The sequence below is a fragment of the Micropterus salmoides genome, unplaced genomic scaffold, assembly GCF_014851395.1.
Source record: "Micropterus salmoides isolate LMB-PRFRI ecotype aquatic unplaced genomic scaffold, ASM1485139v1 Ms_hic_scaffold_6, whole genome shotgun sequence".
Lineage (NCBI taxonomy): Eukaryota > Metazoa > Chordata > Actinopteri > Centrarchiformes > Centrarchidae > Micropterus > Micropterus salmoides.
This window is the reverse complement of record NW_024044348.1, coordinates 19657235-19684532: the sequence shown is the minus strand read 5'-3', so window position 1 is coordinate 19684532 and position 27298 is coordinate 19657235. Positions and strand designations below refer to the sequence as shown.

At 38.5% G+C, this 27298-nt stretch overlaps 2 protein-coding genes across 5 annotated transcripts; one reads left to right on the top strand and one right to left on the bottom strand.

Moving 5' to 3' along the window:
* The first annotated feature begins 9026 nt into the window (after positions 1 to 9026).
* Positions 9027 to 15285, top strand: LOC119890629 (aryl hydrocarbon receptor nuclear translocator-like protein 1). The gene is made up of 13 exons (XM_038701978.1): positions 9027 to 9153; positions 9813 to 9870; positions 9984 to 10141; positions 10227 to 10309; positions 11205 to 11297; positions 11493 to 11610; positions 11988 to 12128; positions 12260 to 12509; positions 12727 to 12833; positions 13034 to 13184; positions 14428 to 14512; positions 14603 to 14712; positions 15117 to 15285. Exons 1-13 carry the CDS (start codon positions 9027 to 9029, stop codon positions 15283 to 15285), a joined length of 1650 nt encoding a protein of 549 aa, XP_038557906.1.
* Positions 15286 to 16217: 932 nt separating this feature from the next.
* btbd10b (BTB (POZ) domain containing 10b) lies at positions 16218 to 24933 on the bottom strand. Of its 4 annotated transcripts, none has more exons than XM_038701372.1 (9): positions 24809 to 24933; positions 24229 to 24380; positions 21475 to 21671; positions 20422 to 20737; positions 20152 to 20254; positions 19407 to 19527; positions 18975 to 19172; positions 18764 to 18874; positions 16218 to 17279 (listed from the first exon to the last, which is right to left on the bottom strand). In XM_038701372.1, the coding sequence occupies exons 2-9, from the start codon at positions 24327 to 24329 to the stop codon at positions 16948 to 16950; spliced, it is 1479 nt and encodes a 492-aa protein (XP_038557300.1). In that variant the 5' UTR covers positions 24330 to 24380; positions 24809 to 24933; the 3' UTR covers positions 16218 to 16947. The 4 variants fall into 4 exon arrangements, with proteins under 4 accessions (XP_038557300.1, XP_038557301.1, XP_038557303.1 ...); XM_038701373.1 differs by having other exon boundaries at positions 21475 to 21668; XM_038701375.1 differs by lacking the exon at positions 24229 to 24380 and having other exon boundaries at positions 21475 to 21668; positions 24809 to 24921.
* Between the last annotated feature and the right edge of the window lie 2365 nt (positions 24934 to 27298).

Here is a 27298-nt window from a genome sequence, read left to right as displayed (position 1 = left end):
ACTAACATAACTTTAACTTACAATAATCACTCACACATAGTTCATTGGTTGAAATCACAAGTGATTTGGTGGGAGTGTAGCTGCAATCAAAGGCAACTCATACATTTCTGTTAAATATGGTTCACAATTAAAATATAAATATATATGAGGTTAAAAAATCATATGATTGAAATATTTCATGGTCAATAAATAATAATTTCATGATTATTTATTTTGTTAAAAACTGTGAGAAAAAGGGTGGAACTTATTTTTTTGTTCCGTGCGGAAATGATAATTTGTTGCTACAGGGACGCTGTATGGGTACACTCGCTAAGATCTAGATGAGAGAAACGTGCTGCAGTTTTCTCAAGAGCCATGGAAGATTGTTAAGATTATCCATAAGTTTTGTCGTCGTGGATTGAAGACCCATGCTCCCCCTTGGCCACGTCATTAGCCGGCATGGAATTTCATTTCACTGCTATGCTGATGACACTCCACTCTACCTCAGGACAAACCCAACCCCCTCTGCTACCCTGCCATCATCCACTCTGACCACCTGCCTGGAGGAGATAAAGGCCTGGATGAAGCAAAACTTTCTACAGCTAAACAGCTCCAAGACTGAAGCCATCTTAGTCAGCACTCCACACTAGTTTAGGTCATCTGACATTACCAGCATCACCTTCTCTGGCCAAAACATTCCACTTTCAACATCAGCCACCAACTTGGGTGTTAAAATGGACTCATCTGACCTTTGAGGTTCACATCAAACATCTCTGCAAGACCTCCTCGTTCCACCTCAGGAACATCGCCAAACTCCGTCCCACACTCACTCCTGCAGATGCGGAAAAGCTTGTCTACGCTTTTGTCTCCTCCAGGCTGGACTACTGCAATGCGCTCCTCACAGGGATCCCTGAGAAAAGCCTTCAGAAGCTGCAGTACATCCAGAACAACGCTGCTAGGATCCTGCTGAAGATGCGCAAACATGACCACATCACCCCCATCCTCAAATCACTCCACTGGCTTCCTGTCTCACTCAGGATTGAGTACAAGGTCTCCCTCCTTACCCACCAGTGCATCCATGGTGAAGCCCCCCCCCCCACCTCAAGGAACTCCTCACCCCACAGACCTCCACACGTGCCCTCTGATCTTTCTCAGCATATCTCCTGAAACCTCCCAGAACCAAGCTCCCTACAATGGGAGATCGGGCTTTCTGTTCAGCTGCCCCCACTCTGTGGAATGCTCTCCCTGACCACCTGAGGACACCACAGACTGGACGCTGGGGACATGTACCCACCACTTTTTGAAAGCATTTGTTAAAAATGTTCTGAAAAATATCTTGGGCCAAGAAATGTTAATTAACAAATAAAAATGCTGTGAAAAAGGTTTATTTGCACAATAAGCCTGCAATGCAATGTAAATACAGGAGAAAACTGTGTTGTCCAAAAAAAGTAACTTAAGCTTAAAACAATAATAAGCTACTGATTACTGCATTATATTTTTATATTCTGAATTGTCACCTGCCACCTGAATTTTGTGCTTCCCTGGTGCAGAAAATGTCCCCAGAATGCAGGAAATTAAGTGTTGTAAGTTTTTGCGACATTTCAAAAGTACGCTTAAAATTCGCATTACAATTAGATGGAAACATGGCTAGTGTGTCATTTTACCAACAAAGCAGCTGTGTATATAACATGTACACAACAAACCACATTACACAGTGAATTTACCATTGATGAGATGACATTTAGAGATTAGATTAACATGTGCATCAAAAAGAAACAATGTGCGTCCCTCCAGGATTTCGCAATGTTGCGATCGCACTATTAACACAAATTCAACAAATTCCTGTGAATTAATTTAATGCAACTTTACTGCAAATTTGACCTATCATTGCCATTTTGCGCAAAACTTTGTCATACATCAGCCTGGCACTTCCTTGCAAACATGAGATTCCAATGTCTCACATTTGCTGACAAAAACCCCCAGTGAAAAACAGTATCCGGATCTTCTTTACCAAAGCGGGGGTAAACTGTTTAGCCAAACATGCAGTATTGGTTGAACTCAAAAGGAAATTGTCTATTGACAAACACTTTGCCACAGCAAAACATACAAAGAGAGTGGCAGAAAAGCATGGAGGATGTCAGAAGAGACAAATCACTTTGACAAAGGCTGCTGTATCCTGGTCAATTCCAAGTGCTGAAATAATCAAGGTAAGCTAGTTTAAATATGCATGGTTAAGGTTCCTCCTGGAGGGACTGTTTAATGATTCAACTATGATTCTAAATCTATCTACCTTTGCGGTTTTCACTTACTCCTACTATTTCATTGCAAAATAACACCCCAAAACATGGCAACTTTAATCGCAATTTTTTTGTAATCTGCCACAAAAATCAGTGCAACAATGGGCACAGGCAAGGGTCTGCGAAATTCTGGAGGGACAGTCCCTTCAGGATTTCGCCAGTAAATACATCTCTTTATATTCTTGAAATAAGTCTGCAACTAATGTTGATTATTGATGCATTTGCAGATTATTTTTGTATTGATTTGTCAATAAAAATAGTGAATACCCATTCACACCAAGTTGATTGTATGTGCTGTCAGACCAAAAAAAAAAAAAAAAATCTCACCAACTAAAAAGACTGCAGCAGAGACAGAAGGTGTAAGTTAGATATTTGACTCATGTTATTTGATGTCAAGGCCACGTTCTTTTTCTTCATGAAGGTGAACTGGTCCATGATCCTGACATACTAATCAGTCCCACTGAACCTGTTGCTACCGTAGTCGTTTTGTTTGTTCACAAAACCCCTCATATCCTCCCTCCATCTTTGCTAGCTAACTATTCTTTCAAAACAATTTGAGAGATAGCATTACCAACACTGGAAAACATGCTAGCTTGTTTAAATTAATGTTGCTAACTATAAATTCAGTTTCTGCCAGAGCCAAAGTGCTATAGTTCAGCTGTCAGTTCCATTTCAAGAAGCCTGTCCATTCAGTATCATGACAGACCGCGTCCAAAGTTTTTTTGCTAATTATTGTTTAATTAGTTCCACCTGGTTTGGTCGACTCCATCTCGACTAAACGCCTGCATCACCCTCTGTCACCACACAGACTGGCTGACATTGACCAGCCGTTACTACACAGAGGGGCGCTGTTTCACTCATTTGAAGAAACTCAATGAAAGCTGGGAAGGAGTGTCAATAATGTATTAAATCTTTTATTTAATTTGACAATATTGGCCAGTTTACACAGTAAGAGAGAACAGGCTTGCTTTGTTTTCACCACTACATTTTAAGGGGGCCACAATAGGGACCAGGCTTGTTGTCAGAGCGCCACCTTGGACCAAGTCGAGAGGACAGTCACGTGGCAAGCCAAACTTCCTTATATTACATTTGATTACCATGCACTGGGAATGGTGAGCACACATTTGACAGAATGAATGTAATCCTGTCCTTCACTGCACCAAATTAACATGTATTATTAACACTGCCTTCTGCTTACGCACGATACATGAACACGATCAGTTACACCCAATATCAGACATTAATAGGAGCTTGTGATTTGTACCATAGCAGGTTAGGCTGTCTAATAATCATCCTGATGAAAGTAATAGTGTTTGACTAGGCGTTCAAATTGATTTAATCAGGCATTCCTGTTACCTGACAGATGGTCACTGGCTGCTTCTTCTGTCTGGCTGGCTGAAGCTATGACAGCCTTCTAAGAGACAGGACACAGCACAAATCATGCTTTGGAATAAAAGCACAGAACAATATTGGTATGTTTTATCAATACATTTAATGAACAGTGATAAATTTCAAAGAACACATAACAAATATTTCTGCAGAAAGATGAAATGTTTCAAGTCAGATGATAAAAAAGCAAATAATGAGGAGACTACAAGCTGTGGACAAAAGCATTTAGTCATAAGATTTTGTTTTGACTCGTTTCTGATCAGATAAACCATGTGATTCAATCTCTTTTATTCAACAGCCAGTTTTCACCAGCCTGACTTAGACAGACAATAACAGAGTTTAGTCATCATCTGATTCCAGTTGCCAGAGAAAGTATTTTTGCGCCACATTTCTCCATAAAACCTAAATGTTGCAACCCTGAAATGCCAAAAATTATCCTGTGGGTTTTTTTATTTTGTGCTTCATGACGCACTCCTTATAGATGGAGTAATGGCACCAGAGTCCATGATAACAACAAGTGGTCTTTCTGAGGCTGGACAGAGATTTTGCACAGAAGGAATATTTGACATATACAGCTTTGGAAGTTCAAACTAAAGGTTACAAGTTACAGACAAAAGCTTATGCAACAGCAAATACAGTATGCTGTCTCTTAATTTTTATGACGCACAGCCAGTAATCCCATGACAAATTTACATCCTTAGTTTTCCATTAAGAGAAAAAAATAAATTTCCTTAAAGTCTCTCCATGTGAGACTGAGGCAATAATTATCACACACTCACACATACGCGAGGCAACTGAAATACAAACAATGCTGTTTAAAACTCTGACATTAAAATCACATTTACACGGTTATATTTCACTATAGTAGATTTGATGTGTGTTCGGATATGGTACACTCGACTCAAATCTGCCCATTAGCACATTTAGTCTCAGATTACTTTTGTCTCATTTAGACACTTGACCTTTGGTATTGTCCCCTCATCTCTGCTTTCACATTGTGTTGCTATGATGTTTTTAAGCAAGAACAGAAATTGTTTCTTGCAATGTTTTAGTTACAGCAGGCAAACAGGAAAGCTATATATATAAAAATCTAAAGATGCCTAGTTATCCAGGTCATAGGATATATTTAAAAGTACCAGACAAGAGACAAAGTCTTTTAGTTGCTTCCAGTGATGAGAAAAAATATATATATATATACAGAATCCAACAAATCCTGCTGCCTTTGACATACAGTACTACTTTTAGATATTTATACTTATAGCAATGGTCTGTTTGTTTCCTATTTGATTCAGATGGATATGGATCAGCCATAATGTTAAAGTGCAAAGGTGTACTTTCTACTGGTTTGGTGTCTCTTCTGCCTCAAACACGTGTTATCAAGCATAAAGCTTCTTGGCTAAAGATGATATTTTTAACTTGTTTTTAACTTATCCTACATGGCTCTTGTTTTGATTGACTGAGTACAACAACATTTTGCACTGTGAGCATACATCTGTGAACTTTCAAGGCTATTCTGTTTTTTTGTATATAAATTCCCTCTGCTCTAATATTATTTCCCCAAACTGATATAGTAGGAGCACATGAAAGCAAAAAAAAGTGGTGCCACTGCTTTGGATTTATTGTGGGAAACACTATAAATAACAACATGTGAGCATTCGTTTGATTTAATAACAGAGAAGATTTTTATTTTATGATTCAGAAAAATTGCTGCATTAAAATAGGCCACACACATTTCATTTGATTTTACACATGTTAATATGAGGTACTCTGACACCTTATCCCAAAAAAAGAGCAGATGGTTAGAATGGGTGGGAGTTAAATAAGGTATAAGGTTGCATGTTCACATCTCTCTTCCTGAATTATATTAAATTAGAAGACACCACAGCCTGTCCTCGGCCAGCTGTTAAAAGAGGGGGGAAACAGCCAAAAAAGCTAAACAATTAGTTTTACAACTCACTTCAAAATCTCCGTTTTATCTTTTTGCGTTGTAGCTAAAACACTGGTGGTATATAACATTACCATCATCATTACCTTAAGTATGTCTGTGCTACTTGAGCTTTCCTGCCAATGTAATTATGTATGTCCAAAACCACAGATGATCCCTTTATGACTGAATTTGGTGTGTGTGACGTGTGCTAACGGCATCAATTCTCTGTCCATTGACTTACTGCAGATACAATTCGAGGCTATTCAGTGGGTTGCCCTGTCTAAAATCCAACATTTTGTTATCAGTGTTCATGTTCATTTATCATGTGAAGTTCTGACTCAGGCGGGAGGGTTTGGGGTACCAAATGTGAAGTAGCGTAATGCTGAAGGTTGCATGCACTTACTGTGAGCATCTGCCAACTAATTGAAAGTAGCATAAATAGTGATAGGAGCTCTGGGTTTCTGAGCAAAAACCCAGCAGTAAAATGGTCTCATCTGAACTCAGTGACTTAGAGTATAAACTGGAGTAACCCTGGACTGGCTGAAGTCTGAAAATGTTACTGTGTCAGAGCTAACATCTGCTAATGCACAGAGACTCCTAGTGGACTTACTGCAACAGAAGCAACGACAGCACAGAACTGGTTTAAACTTACAGTGAAATATGGCCAGTCTTCTCACTGCTATGCATTCAATGAGGATATGGATTTTTACAACTAAAGCCAGATTACAGATCTCGCTACCTAGTTTCAATCTTTCACTTTGGTTTTCAAATGACTTCACTCCAAACAATCGTTTGCATCCCACATTTGAACATGTTACTAAATACTTTATTGTTGTTTAGTGTTTAAATCACTTTGTATGACATCGCACAATTGTTAAGTTAAGAAGACAGGGGTATGTGCATCTTCTGTTGATTTGTGCTAACACACCAGATGTTGCTGTTGATGGTTCCATAAAATTCTGCATAAGAATTCAGGGTTACATTTTTATTTTTAAGTTGGTGGAACTGCAAAATTTGTCAACCTGAACCAATGACCTCAGAAGGGACATTTATGAACATCTTTCCAACAATTTTTCCAGCATCTTATGCAGCACAGAACTATTTAATGTTATGCTTGTAGATTGCACTATAAATATTTTGTTACCTTAGATCTTAATAGATACCAAAACCAGTATAGTTTCTGTGGTATAATTATACTGTATAATTAAATCACATCCAATGAGAATTAATCTAATAATTATTTAATTCAAACCTACCAATTTTAATGTTACTTGTGACATAAAGTTTGTAATGATTTATGATTTAATTAACAATAATTTGAGTGATTATTTACAAAAGAGTCTGAGGCACATTTCAAACCAGATTAGTTGGATTTACAGTATGGTAGTTGGTTTGGCAATGTTTCATCTGTTTGTTGTGCTCCACTGCCAGCATGTGGTGAGAAGAGGTGACGGCCCAAAAGTCTCTGCTGCAGCGATAATCTCTTTTCATGAGATCATATAACAACAATCCATGTGTTTGAAAGGAAACACAAGCCTTGTGATTACTCGACTTACTGTCTTATGTAACGTTATCAGGGTGCTGAATATTTCTCCCTTTTTCTTCCCACAGCAATAGAACTATAACAACAAAACATCAACTGCTACTAGTAAAAGGCTAGGCCTACTACTACTACTATTACCACTACTATTACTACTATTGCTACTACTACTGCTACTGTTGCTGCTGCTACAAACAATAATAATAATGCCACAGTCAGTCAGATCATTGTGGTTGCCATGATGGTGGCTACCGAGGTCCAGCAGCTTTACCACTCCGGTTCTTATCAAAGAAGGACTGTTTTCTTTTGAGATTGATTTTTTTAGAGGCTATTTATGAATCAATTTCCTAGAGTCAAATGAAAGTAGGAGGAGGTTGCTCATTCTTTAGGGACATTTGTTTTTCATCAGTCAATACAATTTTAATAAACCTGCCATGTGTCTCTTATTGAAAGGCAAAGCAGTGGGTGTACAAAGTAGGCCTACAGTTTATCAATATAATATATAGCTTTGGCAATATTGTTGCTATACATTCATGCCAATAAAACTAATTTGAATTTGAATCAACTCCAGTAAACCCTTTTTATGATAAACATGTCCATTTTGTGTTGTCAGTGTTCATCCTATAAACTTTTTCTGCCTCTATGAATAATGATAAAGTGTAGCAGCTTGTGGCGACTGTTAAAAGAAAGGACTGGGAAGACCTGAGCCCGCTCACATGTTGCATCCTAGTCACACTACACAAGTAGAGCTCTAATTCCCCACTTGGCCTTAGTATTTAAACTTCTGTTAGCAGAGAGATCCAGAATTCTGTTTTGAACTAAATTAAAAAACTACATGTTTTCCATTTTGGGTTGATGTTGGGTAGATGAACATTAGGGTGTTGAATGGATGATGATATAATCTATCTAAAGCCAAAGTCCCATTCCCCTTCTCTCCTTAGTTTCTGTTCCACTAGCACAGTGGGTTTTCTCACCTTTCATCGGTCCTTCTAAAAACCTTAAACGTGTTCCTAAAGGGGTGCTGTCCATTAATGTTCCTTTCTACTTCTACACTGGATGGCAAAACCTGAGCACACGGTCATTTTAACAAAGATAAACAGCAACTCCTATCAACAACAGCTCCCACACGGCTTTGGTAGCATGTCAATAAATCCATCGGTTTTTTGTGGTATGCCCCCCTCAGAAACATTTGTTGTGTTGAAACTCTGGTTTGTTCTGTATTTGCAGTGCATTTCTTTATGTTGCGCATGTCATGTCAAATTGGTCAATCAGCTTCAGGGATTATCATGTTTAGTAAAACGAGGATGTTGCGTTGGAAACTGGAAGGGCAAAATAATGCCTTAATCCCCAGAGCCAACAAAAAGCTCACATTACTGACTTTGATAATGTGAAAACAGGTGTGTGATTACTCCTGCCATCTGGTTATTATCTGATGTCATTTTCAAATGTATCATGTCTTATGTAAGGCTGATTTTGATCTTCAGTTAAGAAACACATGCACATCCACTTACATCATGTTTTTGAGAGGGTATTTTAATCACACAGTGAGAGTGAAATTGACAGCTCAGTTTAAAGGGTTTAACATATCTTGGTCATATTAAGTTTCCAGTTATATATGTCACATCTGATTCTTCGCTTAGTGTGTGTACGGACTATTAAACAGGTGGCTAAGATGTGTGGTGAGCCTCTGCCTCTATGAAATCTTCTGGGTCTCATGCTGTAAGTACCAGCTGTTAAAGCTGATGTTAAATATGCTGCTTAAAGTTTGATATCTAAATTACATTTTTGTAGTCAGTTGTTTTCTCATTGATAAGTTTAACAATGACCTGTGTTTAATGCAACACCTCCAGTACTTCTATAAAGTCGTCTCCACATGGAACTGACAGGGTAAAGTATGGACTCTTCATCTACAATGAGCAGCTTCATGTCCTCACGATCAAACAACCTGATCAACAGCTTCACTGGCACAACCAGCAGGAACTTCTCTCGCAAAAGGAAAGGAAGCTCCACTGTATACCCGTGAGTCAGTCTGTGGAAAAACTCCTACTACTACTGTGCATTACACCTCCAGGCTGGTAAAATGTGTTGCTTTTGTCTCCTTGCTGTTTTCAACATTTTCTTGTTGAGTAATTGTTTCCATTGTATGGGATAAAATATCCACCTCATATCTTCTTAACATTCTGGACGTCACAGCAATTTAACAGAATTAGAGGAGTATTTTCTTCAGATAATTGCAAGTGATTGGTGGTATGACAAATACATACATAAATTCAGCATTTGGTCCTGAGTTTAAATCTCAGCTTGGTTCTACAGTCAAGAGACTTTCAGATCAGTTGAATTAATGAATCTAAATTGCCTCCGGGTGTGATCGTGTTTGTCTGTCTGTCTGTCAGCCCTGCATTATGCTGCTGTATCTGTCCACTGTATTTCCGTGTCTGGATTTTTCTTAGGGTTTGACAGTTTAATTGTGCTGTGTATTCTTTAAAACAATGTACTTTTAAACAAAGACAATAAAAGCATTTTATTACCTAAATTAATTTCTGCTGCATCTGTTAAACAGGTGCATGGAAGACCAGCATCTAATGAAAAAGTGACTAAAATAGTGCTTTACTGCTGAGGTGATCGTCTAAAACATGTCTTTTAACATCAACATTATTTCAACACCTAACACTCTTTATCAATCCATCTTATTTTTACAGGGACTGTGGTGACCAGCAAGGCTGCAATAAGAATGCCAGGTGACCACAGCGGCTTTTGATTTCTCATGAACCAGGAAAGTATGGAACCGCAAAAGAAAATGCTCTCTTTACTGTTTTGTGTTCCAGGAGGACTTTACTGTTTTGTGTTCCAGGAGGACTCACAGTCAGACAGAGAAGAGACGGAGGGATAAGATGAACCGCTTCATAGACGAGCTGGCATCACTAGTGCCTACATGCAACACTAAATCACGCAAACTGGACAAACTCTCAGTCCTGCGTATGGCAGTCCAACACATGAAGACATTACGAGGTGAGAGACTGACACTTTTAAAAGTTAAAGATTGAAGGTAATACATATTAAAAGTCCTCATTAACATTCTGCCTCTGAAAAGCAGGTTCTGGTGGGAACTGTTACACAGAAGTTAATCACAAACCTTCGTTCTTATCAGATGAGGAGCTGCAACTCTTACTACGAAGGGTATGCAGATTTTGTTCTTAATCTAAAAGAAAAAAATATTTATCATTTTGTGCAAATCCAGTTGTATTGAATCAGGCTTTAGAAACAGCTCCGTGGAAGCAAACACCCTCTTCTATAAGAGCAAATTGTAAAAGTTTGAATGAAAACTAACAACCTTACAACCCCGCTCATAATTTGAATTGGTTTTATTTGAGTTGAGATTGTTGGACAAAAAACTGTCTCCCTTATTTGCCTAGCTTTATAAATAACACCTGATTATTGAAGTGTTGGCAGAGGCTGTTTTGTAAATTAATTTATGTTTACATTCCTGTTTCTGTTGTAATGTGCGCCTATATTTTATCTCAATATCGCCTTGCCCACAAATAACTGCCATGTACAGACATTTAGAGCGGGCATGTGACAGCCTCACAGATGCTTTATTGTCTGAGCAGGGCTGTTCTCTATTCAAAGCTCACAGTTAATGAATAGCAGTGCTCACCCACAGCTCAAATGTTCTGTCCGGTCAGGTAGGGCCACATCCGCTGATGAAAGCCACATAATTAAGTGATTATTTGTAATGTATTTTTCATGGTCAGAGTAATTGGATGGTTACATTTAGAGCTTAGAGATTCATCAGATCATGACCAACATGTCAGGTGGAGTGGTTTGTAGGGCAGACAGGATGAGGATCACCACGTTCAATCTCCCACAAAAAAAAGGTTAATTAGTCAGTTAAAGTGAGGGGGAGGCAGGTGGCCTGGGGTAGGGAGTGGATACATTTGTGTTACATCATGAATGCAATCTTCTTTTGTGCAACTAAGAGCCTTGGGTCAGCTCTGACTGCATGATTTTCAGATTTGGTGATTTAGATGTTATAACCTGTGAATGACTGTTTTACCTCCTCTATTGTCCTCAGGCAGCTGATGGCTTTCTGTTTGCTATTGACTGTGATCGAGGGAAAATATTGTTTGTTTCTGATTCAGTATACAAGATCCTAAATTATAGCCAGGTAGGTGCTGTTCAATATTTTTGTGACGTTAAATGATTTATGAAAACAGTTCTGAATCTTACTTTTGACTTCACTAGTGTCTATTTTGAAACCGAACGGTATTTTGTGGAAAGTGAATTGTGTCATATGGTCAGATGATAATGTTGCATCTTGCGCCGTCACCCTTTCTCCTGTATTTCATCTGTTTGTCTCCAGAATGACCTGATTGGTCAGAGCCTGTTTGAGTATCTGCACCCTAAAGACATTGCCAAAGTAAAGGAGCAGCTGTCCTCAGTGGTTACCATACCACAAGAGAAAATCATCCATGCAAAAAGTAATCCACAATAAAAGCAAGAGCACCTCGTACTGCACTCTTAACGTCAGCCAAAGTCTATAACTTATAAGTTAGAAAAAACTTTATAACTTCCAGGAAATATCAGGAATGTTACACTATTTGTATTACACACTTCCAGTTTTGTTATAACCCTGTGCTTATAATACTGTTATTATTTTAATTGGTATGCAGAGTGTAATTATTTTTTATATTTCTCTTAAACACAATATTGTAACCATTCTATCTTCAAACATCTTGTCTTTTTACCATGTACCTATACTTTGGCACAGGTAGGTACTGGTGTGTGCTGTCGTATAGTACAATAAAATTAAACTGCCATATCCAGAATTACCTTTTTTTAAATGTTTGTTTTTCAGGTGGTCCTTTCCTGAAGACAGATATCAACCCAAGTTCTTTAAGACTTTGTTCTGGGGTGAGACGCTCATTTTTCTGCAGGATGAAGTGCAATGGAAATATAGAAAATGAAGATTTTCCATCAAGCTGCTCAAAAAATAACGGTAGCATCCCTCACTTATTGGCTGCAATGTCTTACATCTTGTGTTCTGCTGAGTAATCAAAGTCTGATGCTCACACATTAGTATTACTTATCATTTTTGAAAACGTATGAGCACCTTCCCTTTGTTCACAGCAGATCGTAATGGCTTCTGCACCATTCACAGCACTGGTTACTTAAAAGGTTGGTCCCCCACTGAGGTGGATCTGGATGAAAATAATGAGCCGGATAATGATGTATTATGTAATTTAAGCTGCCTGGTGGCTGTTGGTCGGTTGCATCCCCACACTGTTTCTCACCCAGTGCAGAATCATGTCAAGGTCAAGCCCATGGAGTTTGTTTCACGTCATGCTATCGACGGGAAGTTTCTCTTTGTAGATCAAAGGTGAGAACATTTACCACTTTGTCTGATTTCATGCCAATACATCTGAATAATGTTGAATGTAATGTTTGTGTGCGCATCATGTACACACACATCCCATAAATCATGTTTCAATTAGTAATGCTTAGTTTCATTTCATGATCAATAAATTACCCAATATTGCTAAAATATATTAAAAGATAATAAAATTGTGAGTGAATATGCTTATTTTCTATTCAAGGGCCACTGCCATTTTGTCTTATTTACCTCATGAGCTGCTGGGAACTTCATTTTACGAATACATTCATGAAGATGATATTGCTCATTTAGCAGAATCTCACAGGCAAGGTATGCATCCTACAAAAAGGACAACACTTGATTAACTGTTATCGCACATATCTACAGTATATGAGGCCTTTTCTCCACCTACAGTGATTACACTATTGTGGTGGTTTGATCTGCTGAAAATAGTGTTGCAATTCATCTTACCTGTGGACAGTTCATCCATTGCCTGTCCTTGTCCCCCCTCTGTCGCTGTCTGCTGTAAGTGCTGCAGATGAGAGAGAAGATCAATACAAACTGCTACAAGTTAAAAATAAAAGATGGCTCATTCATCACACTAACAAGCCACTGGTTAAGTTTTATGAACCCTTGGACCAAAGAGGTGGAGTACATTGTCGCTACCAATACTGTAGTCATGTAAGTAAAACTGTCCTTTTCCAATTTAAAATATAATATCATGTTGTATCAACCTATTGTATGACAAGTCTTTATTTGCTGTTTCTAGTGTTATGTTTATGTAGTGGCTTTTTTATTGTAAAGTACTCAATTGCTACCCAGACTTATAATATAGTTTTATTATTTTATTTGTTGGGATATGTGTTTATTATATTTTATAGATGCAGATCTTGTACTTTAACAAGACTAGTAATCTACACCCATTGTAGCAGCTTGAGGCTGTATTTGATCTAAATGCTCACATCAACGTGCTGCCATGCTCACAATGACAATGCTGATGTTAAGCAGGTGTAGCAGGTGGTTCATTGTGTTAGCATGGTGGTTCATTGTGTTAGCATGCAAACACTGGCTAATTTGCACGGAAGTAGAGCTGAGACTGATAACATGTTGTTAGTTTTGCAGGCATTTGGTCTTAAACCAAAGTATTGGAAAAACATTTAATTTTGACCAGTTGTTGGCGCTCAAGTCATCCTCTGGGGACCACAACTGTGTGCACCAAAGTTCACGCAAAGCATCAATTAGCTGTCAAAATGTTTCAATAAAAAAGGATATGGTAAAAGTTTTAACCTTCTGGTGGCACTAGAGGAAAAGTACTTCACAAATGTCATTAAAAGACATCTTGTGGGAACCATGAATGTCTGTACCAAATTTTGTGGCAACCCATCACATAGATGTTGAGGTATAGCACAGCAAAGGTTTGACATGGCAGTGACACTAAAGGAAAAGCAGGAGGATCCCCAAAGTCAGTAAGATGTATCTTCTGGGGACCTCGAATATCCCTTGTAAATGTCATTGCAGTACATCTAATAACTTTTGAAATGTTTCACTCCACCACAAATGTAAACATCATGGTGGCACTATAGAAAAAGTCAGGGGATCACCAAAGTCTGTAAGACTCACCATCTGGGGACCATGTATGTCTGCACAAAACTTCAATCTAATCTTGTTAATCCAATCCATCTAATAGTTGTCAAGATATTTCACTCTGAACCATAGTGATTACAACCATCATTGCCATCCCTAGATCTACTAGCAGCTAGCATTGGCTTCACATAAATAAAGATTTCCTTCAGTGGCTGCTGTTTTGCAAATATACTGTATGACTACTGTAGGTTAAGCAGTTCAGTTAATATTTAGAGATATGATATGATACACAGTCCTATTTCCTCTTTTATTTTCTGTCTTTTTTCTTTGACAAAAAAAGTCCTTCAGGTACAAGACCTGAGAGAACCCATCATCAGCCTGCTGCCCCCAAAAACACAATGGCCACTGTACTGATGTCAGGTGACAATGAGACAGCCCTGTCCTATATGTATGTTTAATATCAATCGCCAAAGCAAAGCAGCACATAACACATCTCAGAGCTTTGTCTTGTTTCAGGTGAAGGGAGGCCGGTTCTCCAAACAGGGCCTGGAATTCGTGGTAGCACGAGGGCGGGCGCCAGGAAGATTGGGCGAATGATTGCAAAGGAACTGTTGGAGATGCAGAGGTATAACCATCTCCTGACTAATATTGATCATTTAAAATGATAACAAAGCAGGTGCCGTACTGATAGGTGTTTTTAAAACTTTAAAATGTTTAAGACTCTTTAAAATCTCACATCAGATGACAGAAATTGGAGGGGGTGTCCCATTACACTGAATGTGTAGGACATTGTACATTGTGTGTACATTGCCTGACAGATGTTGACAGCTACTCTAAGATATTATGTAACCATATTTCAAATAAGTGGCAACTTGCAGAGTGACAATTCAGGGTCAGGTGGTAGTGGAAATATTTAAATGGAACACCTTGCAAAGAACAAACAAAAAATTTAAAAGTGAGATATAAAATATTATAAATTGGTTGATTTTATAAATAATTCCATGTTTGTTTACCTTTAACTGGTGAAAGGATGGACATGCGTACTGTATACCCAGAGGCCCAGAAGGTGTTCGAGGAGGCTGCTTCAACTGTGGTGTCTGTGCCTCTGGAGGTGGCAACATCAAGTGAGGCTGAAGAAGATGTTTTTGAAGGACTGGAGACTGCACAAGAGGTTTATGCTGAGTACTCTGGGCTTTAGTCTTCGGGATAAGCTCAAGGAGGTCAAGACTTGAAACTGGTGTGATGACAGTTCATGTATAGGATACCTGCGGACACACCTGCAGACGAGGAAGAGGAAGCCCAAGAGCGAAGGACATGGCTCAATAGTGGAAGTAGGGTGTTTTCATTGGAAAAGCAGGTCTGACCACTGACTTCCTTCCGTGGCCGCTCTGCTACTCTCTTCAGCCTTGACTTGGGGCTATGTTTCGGACTGAGAGAGTTAATTATCAATCTTCAAAATCAAAAGAAGGTGTTGCGGTACCAGCCATATTATAGAGTGCAGAGACATTGTGATATATTGAACAAAGAAATGTTTCTCTGCCATAAGGAAGAAGTATAGAAGGAAAAGGATAAGTAACCCTGGGGTCAGAAAAAGACTCAAAAAGAGTAGAAAAAGATATTTCTGCATGTGAGGTTTCTCTAAGTTTTCCAGTGCAGTCATTTAGCTCTTGCTGGTCTTGATTTGTTTAAATGATTAGGTAAGGACATAAAGCTCTCTAATTTATTCTTGCATTACTAAATTTCTTTTTACCATTTGGTTTTAGCTTCTGCATTAACTGGAAAAATCATTTAATCTGTCATTAAACATAAAGTTGTATTATGTTTTAATTGCTAGGTTTTCACTGTGTCTAGGTGTAGTCTAGGCCAGATCCATTGATAAAAGCTATTTTTGCTCTCTTTGGTCGGATTGTTGCTGGACTCTCTGGAAATTAATATTCCCTTGGTGGCAAATGCATACCGGCAGCACAAGTATCTGCACCTCACTTGATCTTTTATTCATTGTGCAAAGGAAATAATGGAACGCAGCGCATTCTGGTTAAGCTGTGCCTCTCGAGTGTACATCACTGTTCACTTACTTCCTTTCTTATTCATCACATCAGGTTTTATAATCAAAGATCAAATAAACAAAAATGTTATTTTGATGTCTTTATTTGATGATTTTGTTTTTATTTTTTAACAACAATTTCAAGCTTTGCACAAAAGATTCTGACCACAACAGCCTGTGCTCTGCTTAATATCTTGGCTGCAGGAGGAGCATAACATCACATATCAAATCCAGCCAATGACTACATACCCAATAACAACAATTTTTTTTCTTACAAGATATCTGAGCATTCAACTGGAGATCATGACACTATGTGGTGATAACCGATTTTCTCCATGATTAGAAAGTTGTATTTTTTCAATAGCAAGTCTTGTATTCTTCCCCCCTAAATGACATTTAGTAGTTAGGCCACCCGAGAGAATCAAAATCAATCTTATCAGTTAAACGAAACCTGTGAGAAAACAGTGACACCACAACAGTGCTTAGCCAAACCCATCAAATGAAGGTACAATAACATTGTAAATAATAATGTTAATAATAACTGTTTAACAATTTTTCCCCCTAACAGAAAAATAAATTCCTTTGGTCAAGTAAAAAACAAAATGAAAATAATAGTGAACTCTTCCTTTCACCAGACTTATGCCCCTTGTGTTTCTTTTTCTACAGTCAACCAGGATCTTGAGGCTCTAAGGCTGCAAAGGAGGTGTCAAGGCAATATGGTTATGGTGCCCCTGGCGCTCCATGCTGCAGCATGCTGGGAGTAGGACTAGAGGAGTAGGAGAGGGGCAGAGGCATTGAAAGAGGACCAGCGTGCCCTCAGACAGCAGGTGAAGGTGCATCAGGGTCAGGCTCGTTGCTGTAGTTGTTACTGTAGTGATTCCCACTAGGTGGGTGATTAGGCAGGATGTCCAGTTCATCCACCTGGGGGCCAGGGTGCATCACCACCAGCTGGTCCTGGGGGATGTCTGCTGCTGCTGCCGCCAGGTTGGTGATGGACTTGGACTTTACACACTGGAAGTCTACATGGCGACTTTTACCCTCTTCCTTTTCCCAGGACATGCGGATGAAGGGTCTCTGGACGTAGTTGTAAATGACCTCTGGACGACCTCCTGGTCTTTTTTTGACCTTCTCTTTATATGTGGGGTAGCCTGCCAAAGGAACAGTGTGGACAAATTATTAGCTCAGTTTGTGTCAACACGTCTTGTTCTCCGAGAATACAAACTCAACAGGATCATGGGAGCTCATTAACGAGTAGGTGAAGTGCTCAGTACACTAATGACATTTCAGTGCTTAGAAGTAGTTCTGCTATATATTTCCACTATGACATGGGTTGGGGTTCAATGGCTAGATTTATTTTAGATCTGCTTCCAAGTTGGTAGAACACCCAGAATGGTCAAGATAGGGTTATGGAGCCGTATTACAGAAAGGTCCTATCTTAAGTCTTAAATTAAGATAGGAGGTGTCTAAGATTATTAGTATTACAGAAGCAAATCCTAACTAAAGTTAGGAAAGGAACGTTGACTTAGGAACTGTTAATCTGTAGTGGCCTTTTTCCTAAAGCAGTTCCTAAGCTTTATCACCATGGTTACCAAGCAATTAGGATAGGATCTACCTACTTTCTGTAATTATGGCCCTTGGTATCCAGTAGTCACCAAAAACATTCAAATCCAAACTACAGAAAATGTAGTGACTTTTTAACCAGTTCATCACTTTGGACATTTTCACCTTGTTTCTGTTAACCGGTAAGTTTTACGATCAATTTTAGTTAAGTTAAGCAGCAGCAGAAACTTCCAATGAGCAAAAGGTTAAAAGCCTTTTTCTAGACATTAAAAAAATCCATTCATATAACACACACACACACACACACACACACACACACACACACACACACACACACACACACACACACACACACAGCCAGACTAGTGAAGTGGTAACTGCTTTCAATGTCCTCGAAAACTACGTGCCTTCAATATTGCAATACAAGAAACTAAATTGTCTCAACTTTATTTTGTATCGCAAAATTTTATATATATTTAATATAGTTTTTTCTAGACTGATTTTTCATCATCTTCTATCCAAAATAACTATCACCTTAAAGAAGCATGCTAAAACCATTAATGCCATGAAACAAAGGATTTCAAACAATATTGCATCTCAGCAGACAGTAATATTAAAGTAATCACCTTCACTTGATGTCAGTTGTCTACTACTTCTTTGTCCCTGCCTTTTATACTTGGTACTTTCTTTGTCCCCGGTTCACCCACTATACTATTCTTTTCAATGTTTGACTCCTTCTGTATCACATGCCTTTTAATTGTTTCAGACACAAACTAACGGATATCTTTTTGAAGCATATTAACAGTTTTCCTGCCCAATCTGCAACTAACGGACAGATCTGTCATATATTTGTGTTTTCCCTTTGTTCCTATGCCTGGGTTTTTCTGGATGATTGTTGTCTCATGAAAGCCTTGCCGTGTAGTTCTCTGGTCATATAATGCTGCTAATGAAATAAAACCTCTGGCAAGTTTTCTGTCAGCCCCTCAAACTGTAATAAAGATTTCACTAAAAGCTCGCTCCACTGACGAGAGATTAAAGTCATCACTATTTTTCTTTAGAGAGTTCAACTTACCTTCAATGCCCAGTCTTATTTTCTTTAATCCTCTCTCCTTTAAAACTGATTTGGCAACATCTCGGTTCTCAATATACTTGAAGAATCTGTACAGTTTTGTGCTGTAGATGACTGTAAAGAGAAGAACCAAAACAACCCTTCTTCATCCCATATCTGTCTTTAGTATATGTGCAGATATGTGTGTCTGTTTTCTGTATTAGTGTGTACTTACTCTGTGAATACTCTTCTCCCATTTGTGGTGGATATTCTTCATCCCAGTCAACCACATCATCATCAGTAAGTACTACAATGTGACATTCCCTCTCTCCACTCTGGGCACTGGCCACCATCAATGGCAGAACCATTTCCTCCAGGTAAAACTCAAACTGCCGCCGAGCTCCGTCATTGGACAGCTCATGCATCAGGGCACCTGATAACAAAGGAGATTAACAGTTAGAAGTGTGAACCATTTCATAATGATCTGTAAGTTGAACTTGTGCAATGCCTTTGAGGCCATAAATAAAAAACTTCTACCCACAATAAATTGATTTGTGGTTATGCGCTGTGTACGGCTGTAGAGGGAGAAACAAACAAGGCAGCTTCTTGTTCACACTGACTGCCACCGCTACACTAAAAGCTTCAATGCTCCAGAGGAAATACTCACTAAGGTCTCTGCATTTGATGGTGCTGTAGTCGAAGGAGATGCATAGATAGTCACATGCCTCCCGTAACTCAGGGATGGAGATTCCATCAGGACACCGGATTATCCCAGATTTGTAGTATTCCTGTCAATTAGAAAGAAATCACATAGAAGGTAGTCATTTTAAACACTGTGTTAATCCATTAACTCATAACATAAAATATACACTTAATGACTCAAAGTGTTTATATATAGTATAAAAACAAGCATAGGCAACTCTGTAATATTATCTTAATTTGGTATAGCATTTTGCCATCTAACAGAAGATTTAGAGTTCCAGAGGTTTGACTTTACAGTTGCAGAACTCAGCAGTTAGCCAGGAAGTTAGATGTAATAGTTAACTGCGCGCATGTAGATCATATAATCATGCTATATGTTGGGTCATCAACAGCAGCCTTTTCAGTAATTAGCATCACTGTGTAAATTAAAAAGTAAATAAAATTCTCCTGCATTTAGTCTAAAAATAGTTCTGCTATATACAATCAGTTGCCAGTTTCTTGAATGCACCAAGCTAAATGTAGTACAGGTAACAGCCCTGCTGTAAATCTATAAAATAATGTTGATGTTTTGTCGGCACTAACTTAGAGGGGTGTTGCTTTAGCTTTAGGGTAGTATTTTGTGGTGCTGTTGATTTGGATTGTGTTATAGTGTGATGTTTTCATTCTAACATCATTGATAGAAATGGAGAAAATGTTAGAGAGAGACTTACCAGAATTGCACGAAAAACTGTTGAGCTAATGCCTTCAGCCACCTCGTACTCCCCCTTCTCGTTGGGCCGTGTGAAATTATGTTCTCTTCCAGATCCAAACATTCTGAAACAAAGAAGCTTTGGTTTATTCTCTGAATCACAGACAATTTTACATCTACAATTATCTGCATAAACATTTAATTTATACATCAATGATTAGATAAATACTTTCAGGTATTCTGACTATAATGAGTAAGGACAAATAATAACGAGGGTGAAAGTATACTGTACCTGCCCAACATGGTATTGGGTTGTGCAGTGAAAATGGAAGGATCTACTACAAAGCGTGTGTTATCAACAATCAGAGTGACTCTTTCTGAGGTCCTAATGTTTCGGTTTCCGACGGTGGCGCTCGCTCCTCCCTCCTTGGAATTTTCGTAAACGAAAATCATTTCTCCAACTCCCAAGCTCTTGAAGGTGCCTTCAGTACTGGACAGGCTGCTGTTGCGACTGCTCACCACCCCGCTACTGCTGGAGCCGCTGGGAGAGACTCTCTGTGGCCGTGGACTACTGGGCCTTGATGATGGTCCACCATCACGTTCACGGTCTACACACAGACAGGCAGAACAACATCACATGAGAAACAAGTAGAGACTTAATTACTGGCATCCATTTTCTGTCATTTTGAAGCTTGATTTGAAGGTGTTTGTATTTATTAGAAACATTCTTGAGCAACCAGATTTGGTACCATCTTTAGCATCCATTTGACTTGGAGTGGTGTAATGGATCGTACTTGATCCATGATCCATACAGATTACCCCCCACAGTTCAGCATGCATTACTGCCACTGTTACTTTTTAAAGTAATTATTCTGTAAATAGTGACGCAGAGCTGTTGTGAAAAAAAATATGAATGCTATGTTTAACTCTGAAGTTGGTTAGGTTAGAGTGACAAATTTAAAAGCCGTTGCTTTGAAACCCATGTAGGCTGTGGCATTTTCAGTGGTTTAACCGGGACACTGGGCTGCTTGTCATCACAGAAATCGACAATTAGATTGTGATGTTTATTGTGGCTTCCTTGCACCCCTAATTTGAGTAATGGTCCATTGCTAGAAATATCTGATCTAAAACAAGCACATTGGAAAGGGCCCTACTCAGGACACGTGTCTTGTATCCAGAAAAGCCACAGGCTGTCTTGGTTAATTAGTGCTATTTGATCCATTTTCAGTCAAAAACAGCATATATAAAACCGTATCTGAGCTGTAAGTTGATAAATGCAGCTGTTCTCAGCAGTAGCTGCGGACCTCTGACATGACATTCATATAAGTCCACAATGCACACTCACCACTGTTGTGTTGGCGGGTGGGTGATGTGACGTTGCGGATGCAGGGGGTGAGCTGGCCTTCTCTCTCATGTGAGGAGTCCCTGGAACGATCGCTGGAGCGTCGGCGGTCACGTGAGCGGTCACAGCCTCCACTGGCACCATGCAGGCTCATCTTCCTCTGTTCTGCCTCCCCTCGAGACGCTTGGGCCTGACTGCTGCTTTTCAAGACAAAAGCATACTTATCATTGCGCTCTCTTTTCTCAAGGCCAGAGGATAATTTTTGACCAAGGAGCTTTACAGATGTTGTGCACACTACTTCTCTGCACCGTTAACACCACTGTGCAATTAATAAAATCAGTCAAGTATGAAAAACACATGTTACATACCACAACATGGGACAGATTTCACATGTTAAACAGTTAGGGGAATTACGTTATAATTAATATACTATACACTAACTCCAACAGGCTTACATATGAGGCATTCAAAATGTATGTAACAACCAGACGGACCACATTCTGTATGCTTATAATAACATAACATTATCACACACACACTTTGAATGGAGCCAAGTTGTGTTGCCATCACTTTTGATGATTAGTCTGACACCAAACCAAAATCAGAGATGACTGAGATTAAACACACTTCTTGTGTGGTCTAATCAAACCTTTTAAGTAGTGATAGACCGATTTGACTGATTATTGGAAAAAACAATGAAATTATATATGACTTTTCTTTGTTTTTGATATCGGCATTACATATCGGCCATCCCACTCTCTAAATATCAGCATTGGTAATTAAAAAACCCATTTCGGTCGACCACTACTTTTAAGCACAATTATAGAAGGGAGTACACATAGAGTCAAGTGCGAAAACATTGTAAATGTACCAGAAGAAAAAGGATAGTTAACTACGTAACTGTTCATCTAACAATACTTTCTGACAGGTCAAATCTGCTCAGCGTTTCCCACAGAAGGACAGTGTAACTGTGGCAGCGGCCGGTGGGGTGGGGTGGGTGCAGTCGATATTGACTACCAGCTATACAGCATGCTAGCGTCGAAAACCCAAGTGTTTTCTAACATTAACTTAGCTCTCCTTATTAGCTAGGCTCCGTACATGCTTGCTCTGTCTCCGACATTGACAGCGCTGTGTTGGACAGATTTGTGCAGCTGGGAGGGAGGGGGGAGGGAGAGAGAGAGAGAGAGAGAGAGAGAGAGGGACAGAGAGAGAGAGACGGGTGTGCCACAGCTGCAGGGTAATAATGTGTAGTCAGTACAAACCCACCCACAGACCACAGGAACACCCCCCTTAATCTGAGACCCAACACACAAGTCACAACTCTTTCTGCCTACTCTATTCTATCCGCCTCTCTATTGTTCCTTCAGTGGAAAAATTAGCAAAAACCGAAAAGCTACAGGAAAACAACCTCACAGGCGAGGATGGAGGAATGGATACCATTCAACATTAGATTAGGGTTACCTTATTAGTTAACAGGAGTGGAGAGACATACCTTCCATAACCAGAAGTAACCTTGGTGTTTAGGATAACCACGCAAAGTGGAACATGTATATGTGTGCGTGTGTGTATCAATGAGGCTAAGACATAGATGTATTCTGCACATTCTTTCATCTCTGTTGTGTATAAAGTTGTGTCAGATGTAAAACCCCTCAGGACTTCAGTGAATACATAATAATCACTTGGGGCTTTTCAAAACCCACAGCACCATTTTTGGAAAATAGTTCCCTCATTAGATACACAGGTATTATGACATTCTGTAAATAGTCGTCTTGCGATATACGGCCTACCACAGAATTGCCAAAATCATGATACTGTCAACATAGGGGGCAGGGGTGGGAAATAGTGCTGCAACTAATGATTATTGTAATTGTTGATTAACCTGTTGATTATTTTATCGATTAGTTGTTTGGTTATATAAAATGTCAGAAATTGGTGATAAATGTCGATCGCTGTTTGCAAAAGCCCAAGGTGACGACCTCAAATGTTTTGTTTTGTCCACATCCCAAAGATATTCAGCTTACTGTCATAGAGAAGTAAAGAACTATAAAATTTTCACATTTAAAAAGCTGGAATCAGACAATTTAGACTTTTTCTCAAAAAATTACTGAAACCTCAAAATAGTTGGCAATTAATTTAATAGTTGACAACTAATCAATTAACTGTGCCCCAGTGGGAAATGTGAATAAAATATCTGTTTTAGGCTTATGCATTGAATGAAATACCTGACCTTTCAAGGAACTTCATCAAATTTACAAATATTAAATATTGCCATAATTGATCTGTATCTGTCTATTACCTACAATGGTCTTAAACAACCAGTGGTATTAAAAGGGATAGTTACCTTGGTAGAAACTGTTTGGCAAAATCTTTGACCATTGACAAGTTTATATTATCTTTCTGTATATAGTTTTATATATTGCCCTACTCTTCTCTCTTGCTGTAAGATTAAATCCACAAACATTTTTGACTTTATACTAAGGTTCCAACTATCAATTAATACAAGACAAGAGTCATGTAAAATATACAGATACAAAATTATCCACAGATACTGTATGTTTATCTGAAATATTAGAACTATAACTTTGAGAAGTAAGTGCTATTTTTTACTCATGCAATATTATAATTTCAAAATTTAAAGCAAGAAATGTGTGGCTACTCGATAATCCAGCATCAATCATGTCCCTCTAACAGTGAGTGACACTAAACTGATGCTAAGAACTTTTCACAGAAGGTCTGACAGATTGTCAGCTGGCTCACCTCGAATGCCTGCAGAGTTTGCGAGGTCGGCTGGTTGCTTTTCGTTCCCAGTTTTCGGTGTCACTGGAGTTACTGTCATATGACTGCAGATGTTCTGCCATCACCCGTACAGAGGGGAGTCCAGTCTGGATCTTTCACCGTTCATAATCTGGCTAATGGCGAAATCAACAAGTCAGTTCGACTCCCCGATCAGCCCCCTAGCAAAGCACGGGCTAGCTGCCGTCAACTAACACAACAGTTTGTCAGTGAGTTCACGTGTGCTGTCGACTTGAATATAACGAAGCCGGGTGACCGCGGTTGTCGTTGACGTTAAATGTCTGGATGAATTTTACAAACCTCAGAACAAACTCTTACACGCTCTCGTCAACGTTGCTGTCAGACTGAGTCAGCACACGATTAGGTTAGCTAGCTTGCATACGTAGCCAGCTAACATTAGCTGGCGTTGCTAGCTGTGCGGTACAACACAATTAACATAATATTCTGAGACACCTGTGCGGCTAGTGAAGTTGTCCCAATAGTACTGACATAACGGCTGTCATATTCTAAGCAGATATGGAAAAATATTAAAATAAATAGCTACCCAGTTGACTACTTTTTCCGCTGTAGTGTAAGTCCAGTCGCTCACCAGCTAACCAGCCATCTCCTTTCAAAACACTCACCCAGCTGAGGGCGACCGTTAGTGGCTTGACGTGATGACGACATGCACGTAAGGCTGACGCACGCAAAGCCAGGAACTAGCTTCGTCTGAAAGGGGAATTGGATTTGAAAATAAAAATGTTCTGAATGTGATCGATTTGTTTTCAACAGCTGGTTGAAACGATTTTTAGTTTTTCCTGAAATCTCTTTTTTTGTGCTCTCTTTCACATAATGAGGACTTTGCCATGGTGCTTAACAGTACGCATATTATAAATATAAAATATAAATATAAATATAAATATATATATATAAAAAAAACAAGTATTCAAAATTATACAATAATACTATAATGCTAATACAAAAAATGCAAAAAATATACATGATAATTAACAAGCAATGTGCAAAAATATAAGTGCATACAAAAGCTTATAAAATATAAAATAAAAATGCCCAAAATATAAACAGTCAAAATAAACAGAGGAAACTTATACCTTTGACAAAATAAATAATCACATCACAAGTGTTGAATGGCACATTATGGTAATACAGATGTTACTGCATTATAAAAAATAAATTAACCAACATCTTGCCAACATGTTATTGTGGGAGAACAAGCCAAATAAATGTGGTAGTGTTTCAGAATGTAATCTATACCCACCAAACTCACACTTATATAATCCCTCTGGGTGAGCATGTAACACTTTTTATGATCTGTCCATCCCATGGTGGTGAGATCAGAATAGTTATTTCCAAAAAAAGTGAATGAAAAATAGAATAAAAATAGTATAGTAGGTCCAATATCAGTTATTCAGAAACCTGGTGATTACGTTGCAGGTTTATGATGAGGTAGCTTGCGGGTGAAACAGGGCAAGCCCTTTGATACGTCCCACAGGAACCATAGCAGCTGAGAGTTTCTTTCAGAGAGAGGTGGAGTGGTAAGAAAACTCTTGACTACCTGAGTAGCTGAGAGTTTATTCTAGGGAAGGCAAGAAGGCTTTTAAGATCTGGGGCCATGCAAAGGCATGTAGTGGGTTAAAAAGGTCCTTTATATATTTCAGTAAGACGGGAAAAGCTCTGAATGTGGACTCAAGTGTGTTGTTGAACAGGGAGCTGATAGTCTTTGACAACTACATGAAATCAGTAAGATCTGCACTGGACAACTGGTGTGAAACAAAATTACAATCAGAAAGACTAAAAGTAACAATTTAGACAATGCTGATACATTTATTGGACGAATTGGAAATTCAGATAGACCTAGTGAAATACCTATTACAACCAAGCTGGAAACAAGAAAAGATAGAGTTATGATTGTATGAGATTGACAGAAAAGCAGATATTTATCAAACCAATTTATTTAAACTGTTACATTGTCAGATCTTGACTGTTTTCATCAAGCATTAAAAGAACAGATACAGTAATAGATTTTTTAAATTGGAAAAAATGTTACAGAAAACTGAACTAAAGGAGAAAAAGGAGGACTTTTTTATCATTCATTAATGTACACTGTGGAAATGATTACTATCTCAATGTAATTTAATAATTCAGTTATGATATGTTGTAATATGCTAAAGATCAAACAGTCATTGTCTGGATGAAAATCATCCAGACATTTCAGATTCAATAAATTGAGTCAGAATTAGGTGAACAGCTTAAAGTGTTGGGGATAAAGAACAGTGAGCTGTAGAGTGAGATGATAATCAGCAAAGAGTGAGGTGTGGGAGTTTAGAAGTAGGATTTTCTTTACAAGAGGTTTCGTTCAAAGAATTTAGTGACATTTGTAGCAGAAATCAGGGGCAGACGAGAAGATGACAACCTGACTCATGCTCCAGCAAATGACAAGCACAAAAGATCATGCCAATCAAAACTAGAGTACCAATAAATCACCTCTATTCCAGTAAGTAATTACATCAAAGGATGCCTATAATGTGCATGTGAAACATTAAGTACATGTAAGACTAGCTGTTTAATTGGTCCTCATTTGCACATTACAATAAATAGTAAACAACATGTATTTTAAATAGTGAACTGAAAACATTTCACTTATACTCTCCTGTTCTGTAGTCAGAACAGGAGAGTATAAGTGAAATGTTTTCAGTAAGGTAATATTTAACCTTTTAAAAAAAAAAAAAAAAAAGACTTGTGTAGGAAGACCTACTTTTTCTTCCAGATGATAGCTTCACATATTGACTTCAATAGTTTGGCAAAATAATGTAAAAAAAAAATAAATGAAATAAAAGACAAAAAACATACAAGCAAGAAATAAATAAAAGGAAAATAACTGAACAAACATAAATCAAATATTGAATAAAAACAGAAATAAATTAATTAACAAAATAAAAAGATAAACAATAAAAAAGACAAACGTACAAAATAATAAGAGCTAGAAAACTGTTTCTGCTTCTGTTTGGTAAGCGACAGGGTAGCAAATAGGTTG

Excerpts from the sequence above, each read along its gene's own strand:
- btbd10b (XM_038701372.1), bottom strand. The coding sequence starts at position 24,329 with ATGGCAGAACATCTGCAGTCATATGACAGTAACTCCAGTGACACCGAA. Across the intron at positions 19,173-19,406 it reads CATCAAATGCAGAGACCTTA|GTGCCCTGATGCATGAGCTG; the intron begins GTGAGTATTTCC and ends CTTTGTTATCAG. Across the intron at positions 17,280-18,763 it reads AATAAGACTGGGCATTGAAG|GCTACCCCACATATAAAGAG; the intron begins GTAAGTTGAACT and ends TTCCTTTGGCAG.
- LOC119890629 (XM_038701978.1), top strand. The coding sequence starts at position 9,027 with ATGGACTCTTCATCTACAATGAGCAGCTTCATGTCCTCACGATCAAAC. Across the intron at positions 10,310-11,204 it reads TGCAACTCTTACTACGAAGG|GCAGCTGATGGCTTTCTGTT; the intron begins GTATGCAGATTT and ends TATTGTCCTCAG. Across the intron at positions 12,129-12,259 it reads AAGCTGCTCAAAAAATAACG|CAGATCGTAATGGCTTCTGC; the intron begins GTAGCATCCCTC and ends CTTTGTTCACAG.